Genomic DNA, 24090 nt, shown 5'->3' with positions numbered 1-24090 from the left:
TAGGCGCCTGGCAGACAACTTGTTGTTGAAGGTCGACTGACCGACATTGAATCATTGTGATAGATCTGTTCTTTGTTGTGCAGAATCTGTTTTTCGTTCTGAGTTAATTCCGGTTGCCGCTCGTGTTGGAATGACTGGAGGAGGAGCAGGGTGGGGGTGGGGGGGGGGGGGGGGGGTGGAGCCAGAAGGGGAATCCCAAAACAACGTAAAATCTGCACCTGCCGTTATAGGGAGACAGGTAGGGAAGTTGATAACAAAAGGCACTGAATAAACTTAAAGCGGAAAGAGCCGGGGAGGGGGGGGGGGGGGGGGGGGCTAATAGAAAAAGATTCACAGGGATTGGCAACGAAATGATGCAATTGGGAGATTCTCAAAACGATGGGCCACCTCTTCCGTGTCTCGTTACAACTGCAACAAGGCTTTTGCAATCAAATTTATTGCAGAAATACTACTTCTGTGTTTTGGTTAGCGTTCAGGTGTTTGAACAGTAAATCGGCTGAGGCCTTTCGATCTACAACAGTGGGTACCAACAGGTGTATGCCCAAGTGTATTGACTGGTATGTTAAGTGTATGTTAAGGGGCAAACAGGCGATTTTCCACAAAAATCAGTGACAAAATCTGCTGCCAGAAACTGGCAATTATCACCCTCAGAATGCACCAGATTGTACCATTTGCTTCCTTTTTTTCAAAAATTTTCCGGGGGGGCATGCCCCCGGACCCCCCTAGCAAACTAGGCGCTTTGCGCCGTCGACTTGGCGCTTCGCGCCAAGTTCTGCTACAAACAATATTACTTTTGCTACAAGCAAAGATATTGTGCCCACCCCTGCATGTGTATGTGCTTGAGAGAGAGAGATTGAGAGATAGAGACTCAAAAGTGTACACACGCACTCTTGCATTCACAATTTATTGTTAATAAAGATCAGTTTTTTTAAACTTAATTGCATTCAAGCATTTTCGAACCTTTGATTTCTTCTGGAACTTGGAAAAATATATAACCAGAAATAAGAGATAGCAGCATCTAATCACTACGTTTAACAGTTATTACCATCACTCTCTTTCCAACAGGTATATTGCCATTCCCATCCCGTTTATCTCATCATAGATGGTTTTTGTGCAAGAGAAACTGATCTTACAAAACACTGCTCCAAGGGGTAACAATAGACGGTTTCTGGAAATGACTCTGTCATGGTTGTATGGTTTGTGAAAGTGTGAATACTCGTTTTTGGCTCACGTAAGTGTAGCCTATGCGATCGTAACTTTGTCTGTCTGTGCGTGCGTGCGTATGTGCGTGCGTGCGTGCGTGTGTATGTCTGTGGTAGAAACTCTAACATTTGAAGACGTCACATTACATTGACGTCACATTATGACGTAAGAGGGTTAGACGTCACGCGAAGGAAGTACTGAAAGTCTCGGTCATTATTATTTTGAGCGGGCCGAGACTAGTTGGCAGTCGTGTCCCTGTAAGTAGGCTACATGCAGACAGACAGATCTAGATCTAGTGTCTCGCTTTCTTGCACAGTTTCACGTATGCTCTTTCTATGTGTGTGTGTGTGTGTGTGTGTGTGTGTGTGTGTGTGTGTGTGTGTATATGTGTGACGGAGTGATTGAGTTTGTGTTACTGTTTGTCGATTTCTTACGTGAGCCTTGATGGCTTCGCCTCTTGTTATTGAGGCAAACTTTCTGCATAATTATGCTCCTTGTCCCTGTTTCAGACACACCCCTCACTAGTGACTGGCCTATTATGTCACTTGGGAAAGTTTGCCTCACTAAAAGCAAGAGTAGTCACTCTTTCACAACCCATACAAACCCAACAGAGTTATTTCCGAACATCGTCTATTAGACTTTAGTGGTAAGACACCTTGTTGATGGTTAGTTCAGCAGCTTACGGATCAAATGCATCTGCCTGGATTCATATGGACATTTACTGTGACAAAAATACTTTACATTATATAACCACTCACAAGGCATCTTTTTTCCCATTAATCTAGGACTGTTTCTAAAAGCAGCTATGAAAACAAGTGAAAACCCAAACCATGCTGCAAGCATCATGAAGGATAGACCAATATACGTGCAAATCTACTTTTTACCCACATAGACCGATTGTTCTGAAAGATCCATTCATTGTGAACCTAGTTGCAGTGACATTACACTCATAATAAAGACCTATACCATCCTCAATAACTAGTGCAGGGCTAACACCTTTCCGGTTCTTGCCGGAAATCCGTTTTTTTAAACTTTTAAAACCGGAAAATCCGGTTTCTTAAAGTAAAACTTTGTTCTTTGTCCCTACAAGATAATAAAAAAAAGCCTCAGCTTCTGGGGGGCGCCGCCGTGGACCCTGGCCTTTCAGGTTTTTCACTTTTTGGGGTGTTAGCCCTGCTAGTGGTCAGGTGTGTCAATTCTAAATCGGGGTGCACAAGTTTCACAACGCCTGTCTTTTCAGAAGAAATTCCTCCATTCTGTGGAATATTGTGATTGTGAGAACATTGCCTGTTCCGTCTCCTTCATCAACTCTTAATTCGAAGGACCTGTCCAAATTTGATGGTAACACTTCTTTGCAGTGCATGAACAAAGAGTTATTGATGCACAGAATTATACTGTCACTCCGTTGGATTGCTCAGCATGCTCTAACATGATGTACAGTGGAACCCCCCGTTTAAGACCTCACGAAATCTGAGAAATTCAGGTCTTATAACGGAGGGAGTCTGGAAATGGGAGTACATTTACACATGTTATGAACAGAGTCTGAGAAATTCTGGTCTTATAACGGAGGGAGTCTGGAAATGGGAGTACATTTACACATGTTATGAACAGAGAGTCTGAGAAATTCTGGTCTTATAACGGAGGGAGTCTTGAAATGGGAGTACATTTACACATGTTATGAACAGAGAGTCTGAGAAATTCTGGTCTTATAACGGAGGGAGTCTGGAAATGGGAGTACATTTACACATGTTATGAACAGAGAGTCTGAGAAATTCTGGTCTTATAACGGAGGGAGTCTGGAAATGGGAGTACATTTACACATGTTATGAACAGAGAGTCTGAGAAATTCTGGTCTTATAACGGAGGGAGTCTGGAAATGGGAGTACATTTACACATGTTATGAACAGAGAGTCTGAGAAATTCTGGTCTTATAACGGAGGGAGTCTTGAAATGGGAGTACATTTACACATGTTATGAACAGAGAGTCTGAGAAATTCTGGTCTTATAACGGAGGGAGTCTTGAAATGGGAGTACATTTACGTTGCACATGTTATGAACAGAGAGTCTGAGAAATTCAGGTCTTATAACGGAGGGAGTCTGGAAATGGGAGTACATTTACACATGTTATGAACAGAGAGTCTGAGAAATTCAGGTCTTATAACGGAGGGAGTCTTGAAATGGGAGTACATTGACACATGTTATGAACAGAGAGTCTGAGAAATTCTGGTCTTATAACGGAGGGAGTCTGGAAATGGGAGTACATACACATGTTATGAACAGAGAGTCTGAGAAATTCAGGTCTTATAACGGAGGGAGTCTGGAAATGGGAGTACATACACATGTTATGAACAGAGAGTCTGAGAAATTCTGGTCTTATAACGGAGGGAGTCTTGAAATGGGAGTACATTTACACATGTTATGAACAGAGAGTCTGAGAAATTCTGGTCTTATAACGGAGGGAGTCTTAAAATGGGAGTACATTTACACATGTTATGAACAGAGAGTCTGAGAAATTCTGGTCTTATAACGGAGGGAGTCTTGAAATGGGAGTACATTTACGTTGCACATGTTATGAACAGAGAGTCTGAGAAATTCAGGTCTTATAACGGAGGGAGTCTGGAAATGGGAGTACATTGACACATGTTATGAACAGAGAGTCTGAGAAATTCAGGTCTTATAACGGAGGGAGTCTTGAAATGCGAGTACATTGACACATGTTATGAACAGAGAGTCTGAGAAATTCTGGTCTTATAACGGAGGGAGTCTGGAAATGGGAGTACATTTACACATGTTATGAACAGAGAGTCTGAGAAATTCAGGTCTTATAACGGAGGGAGTCTGGAAATGGGAGTACATTTACACATGTTATGAACAGAAAATCTCAGAAAACAGGGTCTTAAAAGGGAGGAAGTTTTTTTTACATTGGGGGGTCTTAAAGGGGGGGTTCCACTGTAAATCCACAAGAATGGATTGACAGAAACACACTGTCGCTCCATTGGATTGACAGAAACACACTGTCGCTCCATTGGATTGACAGAAACACACTGTCGCTCCATTGGATTGACAGAAACACACTGTCGCTCCATTGGATTGACAGAAACACACTGTCGCTCCATTGGATTGACAGAAACACACTGTCGCTCCATTGGATTGACAGAAACACACTGTCGCTCCATTGGATTGACAGAAACACACTGTCGCTCCATTGGATTGACAGAAACACACTGTCGCTCCATTGGATTGATAGAAACACACTGTCGCTCCATTGGATTGACAGAAACACACTGTCGCTCCATTGGATTGACAGAAACACACTGTCGCTCCATTGGATTGCTTAGTATGCTCAACCATTATGCACATTAAAAAAAAAGTTCTCCAGGCCATAGACCATTTATCTCTCCGCTCTTTCTCTCTATTACGAGGTAGCGGTCTCTCGCATTTAGGAACCTACGCTTACAAGCCTTTCAGGAATCAGGGGGACGTGATATCCGGTGTCGATTGTAAACATGGACGAAGTTGCCGAGGTAAGTTCTGAAAAAGCTAAAATAAACTCAGAAAAAGTGCATATGGAACATGTTTTTCGATGAGTTTTGTTAAGTTTAGTTTGGAGTTTTGGAAAATCCAGTTCATTGCCACCTCCCATTGTCACAAATAACTGGAGCGTGCTTTCTTTTCACTGTCTTCGAATCGCTGACCTTTCAAACCGAACGCGACGCGCCCCTGAAAGTCGAGAGTCGTAACCTTGAAGGGTCACGTGACGAGTTGGCGGTCCAGGCTATTTGGTCTATGTCCAGGCTAAGCAGTGACTGTCTGGGTGATCAAGTCCTATTCCTGCCTCTTACATTCCTTGGCAGCGCTATGTCAATCGGCTCCGTCTGAGACGACTTGTTTGAAACGTGTGTGACAGGGTGAGGCTGTAGTCTGGGGCTGACTGAGTGATTCAGGCGTCCTCGCCATCCATAACCAGGTCTCCATAGTACGCAGTGATTGTCTTCAGCTTCTTGTTGAGAAGATTCTGCTCTATCTCCACCTTCCCTCCTTCCCCGGCCAGAGCCGTTAGCTGCAATCAATCAATCAATCAATCAATCAAACAATCAGTCAATAAATCATTGAATCAATCAATGATCCAATCAATCAATGATCAGATCAATCAATCCAATCGATCAATCAATCAATCACATCAATCAATCATTGAATCAAACAATCAATCAATGACAACAAAAAATAACTGTTTTACTCCAGTGTCTTAATGCTTTGTGATAGATGATGTTTGGAAATAACTCTGTTGGGTTTGTATGGGTTGTGAAAGAGTGAATACTCTTGCTTTTAGTGAGTCAAACTTTTCCATGTGATATTATAGGCTAGCCAGTAGTGAGGGGTGTGTCTGAAACATGTGATATTATAGGCTAGCCAGTAGTGAGGGGTGTGTCTGAAACATGTGATATTATAGGCTAGCCAATAGTGAGGGATGTGTCTGAAACATGTGATATTATAGGCTAGCCAATAGTGAGGGGTGTGTCTGAAACATGTGATATTATAGGCTAGCCAATAGTGAGGGGTGTGACTGAAACATGTGATATTATAGGCTAGCCAATAGTGAGGGGTGTGTCTGAAACATGTGATATTATAGGCTAGCCAATAGTGAGGGGTGTGTCTGAAACATGTGATATTATAGGCTAGCCAATAGTGAGGGGTGTGTCTGAAACATGTGATATTATAGGCTAGCCAGTAGTGATGGGTGTGTCTGAAACATGTGATATTATAGGCTAGCCAATAGTGAGGGGTGTGTCTGAAACATGTGATATTATAGGCTAGCCAATAGTGAGGGGTGTGTCTGAAACATGTGATATTATAGGCTAGCCAGTAGTGAGGGGTGTGTCTGAAACATGTGATATAGGCTAGCCAATAGTGAGGGGTGTGTCTGAAACATGTGATATTATAGGCTAGCCAGTAGTGAGGGGTGTGTCTGAAACATGTGATATTATAGGCTAGCCAATAGTGAGGGGTGTGTCTGAAACATGTGACATTATAGGCTAGCCAATAGTGAGGGGTGTGTCTGAAACATGTGATATTATAGGCTAGCCAATAGTGAGGGGTGTGTCTGAAACATGTGATATTATAGGCTAGCCAATAGTGAGGTGTGTGTCTGAAACATGTGGACAAGGAGCATGTGTGGAAAGTTTGCCTCTCTAAAAGCAAGAGTATTCACTCTTTCACAACCAATACAAACCCGACCGAGTTATTTCCAGAGTTTGTCTATTACAGTGAAACAAAATTCCTATGTTTATGCTGGTTTCCGGTTGCTGTCTTTTTATTTTTGCCTTTGTATTATGTATCTGCAGAAGGAAATCTACAACTGAAGACTTACAGAAAAACACTGATTTTGAACTGTCACCTAATTTGGTTTTAAAACTCTCTACTGAACCTTGCATGCAAAACATCATGTATGTATAAAAGAGTACAAATAAGAAGGTTTCCTAATAGTTAGTACATAAAAGATTTTCAACTTTTGGTCATTTCAATACGTTGCCAGAGTGCAGTTCTTGTAATCTCTGGATGTATAATTTTATCAAATCATGTCTCGCTACAAAAGGCCAACCATACAAACAGGACAAAGTGTGACCCACATACCCAAAACCAGAAAGTTACAATAAATCTATTTACTCAAAAGTTACAGAATAGACAATTTCTGGAAATAACTGTGTGTGTGTTGTGAAAAAGTGAAGAATACTCTTAGAAAATATGAGGCAAGCTTTCCCCCGTGACAATATAGGCCAACCACTAGCGAGCAGCCTAACTCCACGAATGAACAATGACCACATGTGGAGACTCACCCCTCGCTAGTGATCAGCCTTTAATGTCACGCGGGAATGCGTGCCTAATACTTTCCGTGAGTATTCACTCTTTCAGAACACATACAAAGAGACAAGAGTTATTTTCAAACATGGTCTATCATAGACAGAGTTATTTTCAAACATGGTCCATCACAAGACAGAGTTATTCCCAAACATGGTCTATCATAGACATAGTTATTACTAAACATGGTCTATCATAAGACAGAGTTATTTTCAAACATGGTCTATCATAGACATAGTTATTACTAAACATGGTCTATCATAAGACAGAGTTATTTTCAAACATGGTCTATCATAAACATAGTTATTACTAAACATGGTCTATCATAAGACAGAGTTATTTTCAAACATGGTCTATCATAGACATAGTTATTACTAAACATGGTCTATCATAAGACAGAGTTATTTTCAAACATGGTCTATCATAGACATAGTTATTACTAAACATGGTCTATCATACGACAGTTATTCCCAAACATGGTCTATCATAGACATAGTTATTACTAAACATGGTCCATCATACGACAGTTATTCCCAAACATGGTCTATCATAGACATAGTTATTACTAAACATGGTCCATCACAAGACAGTTATTTTCAAACATGGTCTATCATAAGACAGAGTTATTTCCAAACATGGTCTATCCTAAGACCAAATGAGAGTTCCCACCTGTTCCAGGTTGACGTTGCGTGGCACAAAGTATGCAATGTCGGCGGTGATTTTGCGAGTCACAGCAAACAGACGAGATGTGGTGCTGGTTAAGACCAATAAATCAATGAACAATAATAATAAATATATACAAAAAAAATATTAAAAAAAGTATTAAAAAGAAAATGAAAAAAATTAAATGAAGCTGTACTCCAGACTGTTATCCTGTAAACACGTTTTTTCCACCCCCAATCCCTCACCCCTCCTTTCATCACATATATGTAAATCCCCCCTCATTCAAAAAAGGATATCCTTCCAGGCCTGACATGACGTTGAGATCATACATCTTTGTATCCAGGTATATTGCACTACAACCCCTCCCCCCCCTTACACAAGCACATATTATCCTCTACTCCAATCCCTCACACACAGAAATCCAACCCCTCCATAAAAATTCTTAATTCTAGTTATTGTAAAGCGCATTGAGCATATATATGATTATGCGCTATAGCAAATGTCCATTATTATTATTATTATTATTATTAAAAAAAAAGAATATCCTTCCAGTCCCGGCATGACTTCAAGATCGTACATCTCTGTATCGAAATATTCCACTGGAACCCCCCTCCTTAAAAAAAGGATATCCTTCCATTCCTGGCTTGACGTTGAAATCGTACATCTCTGTATGGAGGTATTTCACTACAAACCCCTCCCCCCTCTCTCCATGTAAAAAGGATATCCTTCCAGTCCCGGCATGACGTCGAGATCGTACATCTCTGTGTCGAGGTATTCCGGGCCCCCCCAGGGCGGAGACAGAAACACCACGTCTGCCGACAGCGTGGGTGCAAGGTCAAGGTAGTTGCCCAGGATGAATTCGATGCGGTCAGCGACGCCATACACCTCAGCGTTGTTCTTGGCCAGCCGTAGCTTCTCGGGGTCGATGTCGATTGCAATGACTGGAAGGAGATGAAAAATCGTGTTCTATCATGGCCTGATCTTTTCACTAAACTTTCATGCAGGGGTTCAACGGCAGAGACACAAATGTATGACTACAGTGGACTAGACAATTAACAAAATACCATTGAAGGTTACACTGACAAATAAATTCAGCCTGAACTGACAGGAAAAACATCTCACACCCACCTCTCTCACACCCACCTCTCTCACACCCACCTCTCTCACACCCACCTCTCTCACACCCACCTCTCTCACACCCACCTCTCTCACACCCACCTCTCTCACACCCACCTCTCTCACACGTGAAAGCAAACTGCGTGGCATTCCCCCCTGCTCCACAAAAAGCGTCAACAATGAGATCGCACCGACAGCGGTTTGCAATGTGCTCTGCGATCTTCTCTGGGGTGACAGAGAACCAGCTCTCTGTGAAATGAAAACAAGAGGGAAATGCCGTATATAACTCAGAAACACACTTAAAATCCTAAACAAGGAGCTGCACTTATTTTAACAGCATTCACTTAAAAAAAAAAAAAAATGTTAACACAAAATGTTCATTACTGTCACCAAGGCTATTGGTCTTTGATTTCAAAAGACAAGTCTTGTAATCAAGAAAAAGGAACAAAATTACATAAAAAATAATTTCTGACACAAAATCCACAATAGAAAGAGGCCAAAATATTACACGAAAACTCTCGAGAGGAAACCAAATTTTAGGTGTAGGTGGAGACTCATTCATAGAACATGGCTGCTATTCACAAGTCACACACATGCATGCACACACACACACACACACACACACACACACACACACACACACACAAACTCACCTCTGTCAAGCTGTATGCCTTTATCAAACAGGGAAAAGAGGCGATATCGCTGGGCCCAGTATTTCTTCAGACTGGCGTCCGCTTCCACTTCTGGTGGTATTGGAACTCTGGGAATATTATCTGTGACCACCTTGTTCTTTTTCCTTTTCTTTTTCTTCTTGCTTCTCTTTCCAAGCACGGCTGTTTCGGCTTTAACTGGCGATATGGCGGAATTCACATCAGAAGTTTTTTCAGTAAATTCGCAAATGTCAGACTCGTCTTGTAAGTCGTCAAAAGCTGAACTTTCTGGTAGCCCGGCATCGTGTAGAAGATCGGGAGCAGGAACAGTCCTTTTTGAGGTTTTCGGTTCAACTCTGTCTTCAACCACAGATTCTGAAGATATCATGTCTTCTTCTTCGTCACTACTTTCTGCCTCTTTGTCAATATTCACAGACGTTCCTGATGATTTGGACTGCACACTATAAGGATCTGAAGGCACTGGACAAATGTCATCACTATCACTTTCACCGTCTTCCAAAATCTGCAAAAAGTTCTTCGCTTTAGCCAGAGCTTTGCTGGGTTTTGCCACCATGCGGTTCCCATCCTCATCGAATTTGATATGCTTGTTTTTCTTTTTTTTAGCAGGTTTCTTGTTTTCTAGTGTATTTTGGCTCTGTTCTGAAGCCAAGGTATCCTCTGTGAGAATGTCTGTGTTGCTGTTTGAAGCACTGGCATTCTGCTGCCCTGAGTTTGGCCCCACGTTCATCTGTGTCTGCTTGGCGGCCCTCCTGTTGAACATCACAACCTGGCCGTCTGTTATACTGCTGTTGTTCACGCCAATCCCATCTTGGCTGAAAATCAGGATAACATGATCAGTACAACACAGTAAATCATTGTTAGAAGCAAGTAAGTATGATTTAAAACATCTCAAATTATAAAACACTGTTGTCTGAGCTTCATAAATTATTTTGCTAAAAATCAGCAAAACATGATCAGTACGAAATCAACAGAAAATCAAGGTTAGAAGCAAGTAAGTATGATCTAAAACATCTCAAATTATAAAACACTGTTGTCCGAGCTTCATAAAAGTTTTCGCTGAAAATCAGCAAATCTCACCTTGGCTGAAAATCAGAAAAACATGATCAGCACAAAATGAACAGCAAATCAAGGGTAGAAGCAAGTAAGTATTTGTTTGTTTGTTTGTTTGCTTAACGCCCAGCCGACCACAAAGGGCCATATCAGGGCGGTGCTGCTTTGACATATAACGTGCGCCACACACAAGACAGAAGTCGCAGCACAGGCTCATGTCTCACCCAGTCACATTATTCTGACACCGGACCAACCAGTCCTAGCACTAACCCCATAATGCCAGACGCCAGGCGGAGCAGCCACTAGATTGCCAATTTTAAAGTCTTAGGTATGACCCGGCCGGTGTTCGAACCCACGACCTCCCGATCACGGGGCGGACGCCTTACCACTAGGCCAACCGTGCCGGTCTCAAGTAAGCATGATGTAAAACATCTCAAATCATATTACAGTGGAACACCCCCACCCCCTTTAATCTGTTGCACGGGAGAATGGACTTCAAAAGGATTCTGGCTCTAAAAGCGCATAAAGTTACCTGGATAGCTTTTCTGTAGGGGATTTTTACAAAGACAGTGCCAGAATTTTTTTTTCCTGCTATCACATTATACTCTTGAACTCCAACAAAAATCAGTACACTTCTGACAGCTGCCAAAACTGTAGTCAATCACCAAGCCTCACCCTTCTGTTCCAGCTACACCAGAAGGCAAAGTCAGTCCCAACTCCCGCAATGTGTCAGCAACACTTCTCTTCTTTGGTATGTAATCATCGCCTTCACCAGATTCTCTTGGGCTGAAACATTGCAACAAAATAAATTACAAAGAGTGTAAAACCCTTTTGTGTCAGCGCCTTCATTCTTTTCAAATACTCAGTCACACACACCAATACAGAGACACACGCATATATAGGCACTAGATGATTACCCGCTTCGCCGGGAAGAAGTAGAGCCGAATACCCGGCCGTCGCCAAGGACCCGGCTTTGCCGGGTGTACGCCGGCATCGCCGGCGCACGAAGGAAGGGAGATCTAAAAATAGTAACGTGCAGTGACCTTCTAAATATAGTAACGTACAAACTTGCGGGAATATCGATTGACGCCGGCGCACGAAGGAAGGGAGATCTAAAAATAGTAACGTGCAGTGAAAAACGAAAATCGGTTCAGCGCTGCGCGCTGAGAGCACGTGTTGAAATATCTCATCGATCAGGTTGTGTCCGGGGTCTCTGTCAATAAGCCCACCAAATTTGAAGCAGATCCATCGAGAACTTTGGCCGTGGATGGCGATCAATCACACACACACACACACACACACACACAGACACAAGTCGTATATATATATAGATGCATGTACGGCAGACACACAAACAGAGAATATTAAAAAAAAACGAAAAAAAAATTATAGTTTATGGAATGTTTAATCATAGTCAAAACAATATGTTTGCAAAAACAGAGACACACTGACACATAGATGCAAGGAGACACACACTCACACATGTGCAGAAACACGAAAATAGATGTAGTCACACACTCTCTCTCTCTCTCTCTCTCTCTCTCCCTCTCTCTCTCTCTCTCTCTCTCTCTCTCTCTCTCTCTCTCTCTCTGTGTCTCTCTCTCTCCCCCTCCCTCCCTCCCTCCCTCCCTCCCTCCCTCCCTCCCTCCCTCCCTCCCTCCCTCCCTCCCTCACACCCACCTCTCTCACACCCACCTCTCTCACACCCACCTCTCTCACACCCACCTCTCTCACACCCACCTCTCTCACACCCAGGTTTATGCATAAAATAGTTCTTGGACGTGTACCAGACTATTTAACTAAAAGAATATTATTAACTGAGACTTCATCAAGCCGCACGAAGAAACTAAATGTTCCCCTCCCTAGAATTGACTTGTATAAAACTAGTCTGGCATATTCAGGTCCATTTCTGTGGAATGGTTTACCAGTCTCTCTCAGACAGCCACTTTCTGTTGCCAGTTTTAGAAGACATACTTTTTTGTATATGCTTTCATCGTCGTGTGGCACTTAATGCCTCGATCAGGTACTGCTGTTTGATAAGTACATGAAGATCTACTTGTATAATCATTTCATTTCAGTTAAGTTTTTTTTTTTTTAATGATTATGTGTACAATGTGTACATGTGTGTGTGTGTGTGTGTGTGTGTGTGTGTGTGTGTGTGTGTGTGTGTGTGTGTGTGCGTGCGTGCGTGCGTGTGTGTGTGTGTGTGTGTGTGTGTGTGTATGTGTGTGTGCGTGTGTCTGTGTGCGTGTGTGTCTGTATGTGCATGTATGTCTGTGTGTGTCTGTGTGCATGTGACCGTGTGTGTCAAAGTGTGTGTTTTAATGTATACCATTACCAATGACCATGTATGCTATGAACATTTTTTTTCCCTCTTTGTCTGATTTAATAACCATGTTTTTATGTTTTTGCTTTGCTTCTTCTTCTGCTTTAATATTATGCACTGGTTAGTTAATTCCCTCTTGGGCGAGGGCTGGATGAAAAAAGATCTTTGCTGTATCTACTCCATTACCCTCGAAAAATAAAGTTGGTTCGTTCGTTCGTTCGTTCGTTCTCTCTCTCTCTCTCGCTCGCACGCACGCACGCACGCACGCACGCACGCACGCACGCACGCACGCACACACACACACACACACTACTTACCGTTTGTGAGAAGATGGCATTAGTTCGCCCAGGTCATCAGCTTCTGTTTCGAGGTTAGCACCTGACAGACAGAAAAACATACAATCAAACATACACTAACATGTGTGAATAGATTAATGAGAGGGGGAAAAAAAAGAAGAAAAAAAGACAATTTTACAGTAACATTAACAACAACATGCCCAGGCTTTACCTAAATCAAACAAATTACTGTAAAGAATCTTCCCCCCCCCCCCCCCCCCCCCCCATGCACTTCCTTTATGCACCAGTGTCACCCCAAAGTAAGGAATGGGGGTTTATTCAAATTAAATCAACTTAACTTTATTATCTCAATCATGAGAAATTACTGAAGTGGTTCATTCACCAGTCAGATTAAACACTACACAGTGATGGCGCTAATATTTTTCAAACCGGTACGCAAACTTTTATGCTGCAAACAGTCCAGAAAAAAACGGTAGGCTGAGTAGGTTAGAGTACAACTCATAGTACTGGTTTTGTTGTTTTACCACCGAAAAAAACCCGGTAGTTCTAAAAATCAACCGGTAGGTCATACCGGCAGCCAATTTTGTTCCGGTATTTTCTCATTTCAACCGGTGATATACCGGTTAACATGAATACTAACAACAAATAGCAGAAGCACTTGTCATTCCTACCTTCTGCGTTATTCTCCTGATCAGCAGGGATTTGAACCACAAACTCCGTGCAGAACACCATCTCCATGTCCTGACCAGCTCCTATGAACGCATCATCGTCAGCCGCATCGTTGCCGGCGGTTGCCAGCCAGTTAGCGTAGGTGTTTTGGAAGTACAAGTAAGTCTGTGCATAGTGGTCACCCCACAGATCCTGCCACATGGCATCCACTGTCGCCTGGTCATACTCCTTTGGTTCCTCCTGCACCCAGTGGGAAAGAAGTTAAATCATGAACAAATTAGGCCTACAACTTAAACGAGGGAGTCTTAAAATGCAGGTAACTTTACAGACGCCATGAACAGAAACTGTGAGAAACTAGGGTCTCAACAGATGAAGGGTCTTGAAAAAAGGGCCAAACTGTAGATATAAGGCCCCCCCCCCAAAAAAAAAGGTGTGGTTACGGTAACAGAGCCAAAAACAAAATAGGGTAGGAAGGTAGGCAATCACTTTTTTTTTTTTACTTTTTTTTCTGACGTGTACAAATTAAACCTACTTGACAGGGTAATCAGTGTGCGACTCGGGCGCTTTTCGCTTTCATTGCGTTTTCTGCACTCGTTTTCTTGTTTGTTTGTTTTTGTTTTTTTTTTACAAATGTAATAAAAAGTTATAGGGTCGGCCCCTAAAAATAGGGTAGGTCGGGTTACCGTAACCACACCTATTTTTTTTTTAGGCCTAATGAGGGCAATTCAACACAGACTTTTTATGAGCAGGAATACCAAACTCTGTCTGGCTTCCACTGAGATACAACCAAATACCTACACATGAAAATGTAAGACTTCTGAGTTGAGTTGAACAAACCTGAGAACTCAGTCTCCTGTACTTTTATGCCCTATATTCAGACCTTTTTACACCCCCCCCCCCCCCAAAAAAAAGGCTCTCAGGAATACAACTGTCAGTAATTTGAGGCATTTGTCATTTGAGGCATTTGTCATTAATCAACCGTAACCAGCTAGAAAACGTTTAAACAAAACGTTCAAACATGCGCAACCATGCAAAACAAAACAAAATGGATCACAGTCATGATGCTTAGGCAACAAAAAAAAGTTGTATGTTTCTGGTCACCCGACCCTACCTAGTTTTTTCCCGCTGACCCTAGACTTTTTTATATTGCTTTTGTAAAAAATAAAAGAAGAAAAAAAGCGTCAAAACGAAAGTAACAGACGGCAGATGACACAAGGGGGATAACCCCGCATCCCTTTTGTCTCATTTGTTTTGTAATGTGTTGTCTTTCTCTTTGTATAGTAAGTCCAGTCTCTTTGCGTCACTGTAGTGTATAGTTATTTTCTACCCTGACCAAAAAAAAAATTAAAAAAAAAAAAAAATACCTACCTACTTACTCTATTTTTTGTAGCCATGTTACCAGAAACATACAACTTTTTTGTGTGGCCTTAACAGTATTGTACTGTACACACAAAAGCTCACACAAGACAACTGATATGTACCGGGATGGTAAACAGGTCTGCATGTTCCTGCTATGATTAATGTACAGAACTTTTGTAATTGTAAAGATGATCAATGCTATACAGTGGAACCCCCTTTTGAGACCTCCCAAAATCTGAGAAAATCGGGTCTTAAAAAGGAGGAAGTCTCAAAATGGGGGTCATTTTACAGAGGTTATGAACAGAAGATCTGAAAAATCAAGGTCTTAAAAAGGAGGGAGTCTTAAATTTGGGGGGTCTTGAAGGGGGTTTCTACTGTAATTGTAAAGATGGATGGATGGATGGATGGATAAGATTTACAGTCCAGTGAGGTTACCCTCATGGAAATTCGGGCTGCTTTCTCCCCGGGGAAAGCGAACTGCCATACATACGGCGCTACCCATATTTTTTTTTTCCTGCATGCGTGTATTCATGTTTCCTGAGACTTAATGCCGTGTGAGATGGATTTTTTTTTAACTTTATTCCAAGTCCCACAGGTATTTGATGGACATTTTTATCTATGCCTATACAATTTTGCCAGGAAAGACCCTTTTATCAATCGTGGGATCTTTAACGTGCACACCCCAATGTAGTGTACACGAAGGGACTTCGGTTTTTCGTCTCATCCGAAAGACTAGCACTTGAACCCACCACCTAGGTTAGGAAAGGGGGGAGAAAATTGCGGCCTGACCCAGGCCTGAACACGCAACCTCTCGCTTCCGAGCGCAAGTGCGTTACCACTCGGCCACCCAGTCCCTCTGATGACTAATGCTATACACACTCTGTTGCCCGCTATACTCACCTGACTTCCCTCAGAGTCACAATCTCTTCCGTCGTCTCCGTCATTTTGATTTCTGCCGGAGCTACCCTCTCCGCCGCCCGCATAGCTATGCATCATGTGAACTGTATCAGTTACCTCCCTTTGCACTGAAGATTCTGCACCATCATTGCAGTTGTCTTCCCTTTCTTCCCGTATCTCACCAGGTGTCACTACCTCCTCCTCTTTATACTTGGCAAAGGTGTTCTGAATGGCTTGATTCAGTCCAATCAGATGAGTGGTAGGAAGTTGTTCAGGATCTGAGGTATCGTAAGGAATGCGCTCACTTTCGCTTAACTCTGAAGACGTACAAGCTGAGCGCTGTGTGTGATCAACACTGCAGCGTTCAGAAGTGTTTGAAGCGCTGATGTTCACAGTGTCTGAAGACTGCACACAGTCAGACACACCTCTGTTCGAGTCTAATGCGATAGATTTATCTGCGGAATTGTTTTGTCTGGGGGCATTAGCACTGGCATCTCCACTAGCGTCAACAACTGGGACAGTTCTCAAGCCAAGCTGGTTTGTGCTCATTCTGTCTGAACTGGTATCCCCACTTACACCTAAAGCAGTCTGGTCCTGGGCTGAAGAGTCCAGGTGGGTATTCTCGCTTGCGTCCCTACTTCTGTTTGCAACACTTTCAAACTCTGAAGAATTCTTGTTTGGGTCTGAAGAGTCCAGGTGGGTCTTCTCACAGGGGTCTTTGTTCTGATCAACCAGACTCTCAAGTGCTGATGCTCCCTGGTCCATTACTGTTGAATCAAAGTGTGCATCCCCGCTAGCATCCATTTTGTGCTCAGAAACAGCAAGTGTCTTCAACCCAGAAGCCTCTGGTGCAACGGTACGCTGAACGCTGGTGGGGTCGATACCCCCTGAAGGTTTTCTGTCCTTGTCTTCCACTATGCCTTTCTCTTGCACACAGTCAGCAGAATTCTCAGATTCTGGCGTGTTATTTGAAGTCTCCATCTCTCCACCACCTTCTGGATTTTGACTGGTAGATCCATCTTCTCCAGCCCCCTCACCCCCTACCTCCACCTCCTCCACCGCGGGTACTGTAGCCACTTCGTCGTACTGGACTTGATCCGGGTATTTCTGTACCCACAGTTTCCACACAAGCAACTCCCCATGCTGTGCCCAGAAATTCTCAAAACGGGCATTCAGACGCGCCATTTCCTCTTCTGAAATCACACTCAGTGTATTGTCAATATTTCCATTTATGGACAGTTCTGTACTTTGGTTTACGGCTGATTCTGTCTCGTCACAACTTTGTTGCCAAGGTGAGCCGCTAATTAAGTCTCCCTGATTGCTAATATCTTGGGATTCTCCGTTTTCGATGATGTTACCATGTTGCTGAGTTTTGTTTCTCTTTGAATTCTTCTTCTTCTTTTGCTTCCTCTTTGCTGCTTTAGAACTGAAAATATTCTTTCCTTCCTGCAAAAATAAAAATAAATTAATTAAATGACAGGCCTTTTTCTCAATCCGTCAAGCAATAAGCAATTCTGAGGTTACATGTATGCCATTCAAAGAATCCCCTGCTGAAAGTGTAATGCATGTACACTCTATCTTGTACATTGTGTAATATCATCATATTTACACTTGTATCATATATGTAGTAGGCCCTACACTGTACAATCACATTTATAGTCTATGAAGAATATCACATAATACGTATACCATAACATTTATCAGCTGGAGTTTTCAGTTCATCCAAGCAACAAGATAATATAAATAGCAATACACCTGAATAAAATTAAACTCACTTAATTTTGGACTTCTTACCAAAGAGTCCAAAGCATCACAACTCAAAGAACACAATCCATCCTCCATCCTTTAAAGGTCCACTCCGCCTTGTGATAACAGTTCGCCTAATTGTCCCAGATATATCCAGGCTTTATCATGGGTTTAGACCATCCCTCCACTTGGTCACATACCACAACATCAACACCCTGCCTGCTTGTTGTGGTCAGTTGGAATTTCTCGATGAATTAATTTCTGAGAAAAAAGAATAGCACTGTGCACAGAGGGCAGCATCTAGGCTGTTCATTTTGCTATGTGACCAAGTGGAGGGATGGTCTTATCCCATGTAAAAGAGGGCAGCATCTAAGCTGTTCATTTTGCTATGTGACCAAGTGGAGGGATGGTCTTATCCCATGTAAAAGAGGGCAGCATCTAAGCTGTTCATTTTGCTATGTGACCAAGTGGAGGGATGGTCTTATCCCATGTAAAAGAGGGCAGCATCTAAGCTGTTCATTTTGCTATGTGACCAAGTGGAGGGATGGTCTTATCCCATGTAAAAGAGGGCAGCATCTAGGCTGTTCATTTTGCTATGTGACCAAGTGGAGGGATGGTCTTATCCCATGTAAAAGAGGGCAGCATCTAAGCTGTTCATTTTGCTATGTGACCAAGTGGAGGGATGGTCTTATCCCATGTAAAAGAGGGCAGCATCTAAGCTGTTCATTTTGCTATGTGACCAAGTGGAGGGATGGTCTTATCCCATGTAAAAGAGGGCAGCATCTAAGCTGTTCATTTTGCTATGTGACCAAGTGGAGGGATGGTCTTATCCCATGTAAAAGAGGGCAGCATCTAAGCTGTTCATTTTGCTATGTGACCAAGTGGAGGGATGGTCTTATCCCATGTAAAAGAGGGCAGCATCTAAGCTGTTCATTATGCTATGTGACCAAGTAGAGGGATGGTCTTATCCCATGTAAAAGAGGGCAGCATCTAGGCTGTTCATTTTGCTATGTGACCAAGTGGAGGGATGGTCTTATCCCATGTAAAAGGTGTGTCACCAAGTGGAGGGATGGTCTTATCCCATGTAAAAGGTGTGTCACCAAGTGGAGGGATGGTCTTATCCCATGTAAAAGGTGTGTCACCAAGTGGAGGGATGGTCTTATCCCATGTAAAAGGTGTGTCACCAAGTGGAGGGATGGTCTTATCCCATGTAAAAGGTGTGTCACCAAGTGGAGGGATGGTCTTATCCCATGTAAAAGGTGTGTCACCAAGTGGAGGGATGGTCATATCCCGTGTAAAAGGTGTGTCACCAAGTGGAGGGATGGTCTTATCCCATGTAAAAGGTGTGTCACCAAGTGGAGGGATGGTCTTATCCCATGTAAAAGGTGTGTCACCAAGTGGAGGGATGGTCTTATCCCATGTAAAAGGTGTGTCACCAAGTGGAGGGATGGTCTTATCCCATGTAAAAGGTGTGTCACCAAGTGGAGGGATGGTCTTATCCCATGTAAAAGGTGTGTCACCAAGTGGAGGGATGGTCATATCCCGTGTAAAAGGTGTGTCACCAAGTGGAGGGATGGTCTTATCCCATGTAAAAGGTGTGTCACCAAGTGGAGGGATGGTCTTATCCCATGTAAAAGGTGTGTCACCAAGTGGAGGGATGGTCTTATCCCATGTAAAAGGTGTGTCACCAAGTGGAGGGATGGTCATATCCCGTGTAAAAGGTGTGTCACCAAGTGGAGGGATGGTCTTATCCCATGTAAAAGGTGTGTCACCAAGTGGAGGGATGGTCTTATCCCATGTAAAAGGTATGTCACCAAGTGGAGGGATGGTCTTATCCCATGTAAAAGGTGTGTCACCAAGTGGAGGGATGGTCATATCCCATGTAAAAGGTGTGTCACCAAGTGGAGGGATGGTCTTATCCCATGTAAAAGGTGTGTCACCAAGTGGAGGGATGGTCTTATCCCATGTAAAAGGTGACCAAGTGGAGGGATGGTCTTATCCCATGTAAAAGGTATGTCACCAAGTGGAGGGATGGTCTTATCCCATGTAAAAGGTGTGTCACCAAGTGGAGGGATGGTCTTATCCCATGTAAAAGGTGTGTCACCAAGTGGAGGGATGGTCTTATCCCATGTAAAAGGTGTGTCACCAAGTGGAGGGATGGTCTTATCCCATGTAAAAGGTGTGTCACCAAGTGGAGGGATGGTCTTATCCCATGTAAAAGGTGTGTCACCAAGTGGAGGGATGGTCTTATCCCATGTAAAAGGTGTGTCACCAAGTGGAGGGATGGTCTTATCCCATGTAAAAGGTGTGTCACCAAGTGGAGGGATGGTCTTATCCCATGTAAAAGGTGTGTCACCAAGTGGAGGGATGGTCTTATCCCATGTAAAAGGTGTGTCACCAAGTGGAGGGATGGTCTTATCCCATGTAAAAGGTGTGTCACCAAGTGGAGGGGATGGTCTTATCCCATGTAAAAGCATGACGAGACCTGAGACAGTGATGCAAACCGTTTACACGAGGCGGAGTGGACCTTTAACGGATGGAGGATGGATTGTGTTCTTTTAGTTGTGATGCATAGTCGGGCCTTTAACATACCTTAGGTTGGTTCTGAGGTCCTAGGCTGACTGGCAGACCCAGCTGTCTCATTAGTTCAAAGTCAGCTGCTGTGTTTTCATCAATGTCATCATCATTACTCACATCATCTTCACTGTCATCATCCTTATTCAAACTGGTATTATTCACACAAAGCTTTTCTTGACAATTGTTCAAGCCCTTAGAGTTCTTCAGCCTGGCAGGTTCAGAATGTAAACAGGATTCTTTTGCTTCACTTTCAGTGGCTGCAATATCTTGTGAAGTGGTTTCTATGGATACAAGTTCAAAGCGAGTACCATCAGCAATGGTATCGTCAAGAGACAAAGCCGATAAAATGTCATCGAGTGTGACACCACCGCCAAGTTCTTGTGTAGCCCCAGTTGAGTCAACGTCTGAAGAAGTGAAAGTCACATTTTCCGTCGGTTCCTTTGAAGCAGCATCGGATGAGTCTTTCAGCAGAATTTCTGAAGATCCTGCGCTTGGTTCTAGACTGCTGGAATTGTTGTCACTGGAGGCAGACTCAAGGTCGCTCTCGTCTTCTGAATCGGTGAAGGCAAACCTCAGCAACTCTCTGTCCCTGAAACATCAAGCATGAAAATGACTATTAGACAGAATGTAAAGATACGCAACCATGAGCAGCTGCCTTAATATCCCGTACAATATAAGGATACACAGCTAGTATTACCCAATATTGATGGACTGTGTGATGATATCTTCTGCTGTGGTATGTTGGGACAGTGATATCAAAATCGAGACCGGAGGTCGAGAATTTGATATCACTGTCAAAACAGACCAATAGCAGAAGATATCATCACACAGTCAGTCAATGTTAGATATACTGCTAATTCTCTGGACATTTTGTATTTACTGTAAAGAAATTACAAAAGTATTTGTCTCAGTTTTGGCTGTTCCATATCCCTCCCTCTGATTATTATTTCTTTTTGTTCACTCTTTTCTTGTACTTTTCAGTATTTTAAAATGTCTTTCCTTTCAAAAAGTCTTTAGTCACTTGCTCAACTAAATTCTGGGATATTTACATTTTCATATATAATTTGTTTGTTTTTAAATTTAGGTGTTTTTGTTTTTGAAGTGGGGAAGCAATAAAGAGGTCGTCGATATCAAAACTGATATCGACGGAAATGTTGTCGATATCACTTTTGCACTGAGCTCAGTTTTGCCCAATTGACCAATGGAAATCCACGTAACATATGAAATAGCAATATTTGTAATATACAGTAGGTGTGAGCTGCTTACAGTTACATTGCTGATTTTCTCTTTTTTTCCCGCATATTTTCTTGTTTTGTTTGTTTCTTGTTTCGGTTTTTTCAAATTGCATTGACAATTGATACCAAAAATATCAACATTGAACAATTAGAAGTCCTGCTCAAGAGGCAAGATGGCTGTGTGAACATCCAAATACTATATGCGACACAAGCTCTTTCCCCTGGATGTCAGAGAATAGTAACTTAAATTGAATTTTGGCCTTTTCAATAAAATAGTTTTTGAACTGAAGGGTAAAACAAAATTCTAGGGTCAGGAGGAAAAAATTGGATCGGTTGAGGAACCGGAAACAAGGTAAAGGAATTGTGTGTGTGTGCCCAAGCACAGATGTGTAGAGGGGCGAAGTGATGGAAGTGGGGGTTTGGAGGGTGACAACAAAAATAGAGAACAATATAATACATGTTTACATACCTGAGGACAGCACGTGTGATATGGCAGGTGATTGGAATCACCTCTCTACCTGCGCTGTGGTAGGGACCAACCCCTTCTTCACCTTCACCCTCAGGGTCAACATCAGTCTCCTTGGCAACTGCACTGTGAACTTCAACTTGCTGGTACAGCCTGACCTTGGCCAGGTGGTACGGCAGATAGTTCATCAGGTAACGCCTCACCTGTGCTGTGACACATAAGGCACGTACACCGAATGTAAAGTCAACTAGGAAAAGGGGTAAGGGGTGGTGGGATATGGGGGGTTGTAGATGAAGTACTTGCCATGCCATAAGTACATCATACATACATGTCTATCAGCAGCGTTGTTCCCAGGCCTCGGTCTTTGGTTATTTACACATACTGTTTTCGATCTGATGCATTGTTCTCACCCGAGGCCAGTCAATTGTCTGATAGTGATAGTTTTAATACACCGAATTTCTTTTGATACATTTGTTTTTGCGGCCAGGAAATGTTGAACGATTTATATTTTGAATCCAACTGACCTATTATTGATTGTCTTCTGGGTCTGGGAACGACACTGTATCAGTGCATGCATGTGTATATTTTTTCAACAACAGACGCCTGCGGAATGTTATTGTGCACTTTATTTCGAATTGTTATCATAATGTTAATTTTTGTTTTTCTTTACTTTATGTTTCTGCTATGCAGCATACAAAAACTGAGAAAGAAAACTGGAAACACATATGTAGTGATGGGTCCTGCTAATTACAGTCAACTACCGTCAACTGCCGTCAACTTTTTGTGTGTCTTGAACTTCTTTTTTTCCCTAAATGCAGGTGGCCGAGTTCGAAACTTGCGAAGGTAGCGGAATCGCCATTTGGGGCGATAAGCACGGGATTTTTGTGATTCACAAAGTAGAAGTGGATGACTAGGCTGATTTTGATCTCACGAATGTGAGCGACGCTGGGATTTTATACTGGAGCGGCATCATTTGTCTTGCTGTCCGGGCTGACAACTAGTGTGAGCGACAAGAAGAAGAAGAAGACTGTGAGCGACGCTGGGATTTTTAAATTAGTAATTAGCAGGACCCAATCGCACGGCTCGCCTGAAAAAATCTCGTGCTCGCTCCCGCCTAGTCATTCACTTCTACTTTGTGAATCACAAAAATCCCGTGCTTATCGCCCCAAATGGCGATTCCGCTACCTTCGCAAGTTTCGAACTCAGCCACCTGCATTTAGGAGAAAAAAAAAGAAGTTCAAGACACACAAAAAGTTGACGGTAGTTCCGTAACGGCAGTTGACAGTAATTAGCAGGACCGGTAGTGACATACTGTTATATATTGTGTACTATGTCACTATTGTATTGTGTACTACGTCACAAATATGTTGTGTACAACGTGACTATGTTGGGAGAGTGCTTCCCCTTTGGTCTGGACAGCTTGGACAGTAAAGACGTGTTTCGAACCTACTCCAGTTTCAAGCATGTGTGTATGAATGCATCATAGGCTACGTATCAACACACACCCATGCAGACAAGAATTTGAAGAAACACAACACATACCATTTTTGGGTCAAAACTAAACATGCTTAATTCTGTAGACAAAAAACAACGCTAAGTGCATCCCGAGGCAACAGAAACATGTTTACGGAGTGTGGGGAGTGTGAAGGAAAGACGAATAGACAGAAAGGATTGGATTCGCACAGTGACACTTTCACTTTTCATCAGTTCATCAACTTCATGATCTCCAGTCAAAGAAGACAACGCCATGAATCATTCGTGTATTTAGAGCAAACTACCACAACTTGTCACAGACAACGTGATCAGAAGAGCTCGTAAATACCGGTAGGTTCCCTCTACTCACAGTACGATCGTTTTAATCCGAGAAAGAACAGCGCATCTACTACAAACCTGAAAGGATCAAATGTGCAGACGCACAAACTTCGCTCCATGTGCGGAAGAACGATCACTCTTACAACCC

General features: G+C 42.7%; 1 protein-coding gene across 1 annotated transcript; it reads right to left on the bottom strand.

Annotated features, from left to right (window-relative positions):
• Positions 1–311: 311 nt before the first annotated feature.
• LOC138967591 (serine-rich adhesin for platelets-like) lies at positions 312–24060 on the bottom strand. The gene is made up of 12 exons (XM_070340189.1): positions 24021–24060; positions 22134–22338; positions 20445–21018; positions 16110–17552; positions 13853–14090; positions 13203–13263; positions 11235–11345; positions 9492–10321; positions 8941–9087; positions 8447–8663; positions 7729–7807; positions 312–5263 (listed from the first exon to the last, which is right to left on the bottom strand). The coding sequence occupies exons 2-12, from the start codon at positions 22316–22318 to the stop codon at positions 5144–5146; spliced, it is 4005 nt and encodes a 1334-aa protein (XP_070196290.1). The 5' UTR covers positions 22319–22338; positions 24021–24060; the 3' UTR covers positions 312–5143.
• Positions 24061–24090: the final 30 nt, after the last annotated feature.

This window comes from Littorina saxatilis, linkage group LG5 (genome assembly GCF_037325665.1).
Source record: "Littorina saxatilis isolate snail1 linkage group LG5, US_GU_Lsax_2.0, whole genome shotgun sequence".
Classification (NCBI taxonomy): domain Eukaryota; kingdom Metazoa; phylum Mollusca; class Gastropoda; order Littorinimorpha; family Littorinidae; genus Littorina; species Littorina saxatilis.
Note: the sequence above shows the minus strand (reverse complement) of the source record. Positions and strands in the feature narration are given on the sequence as shown.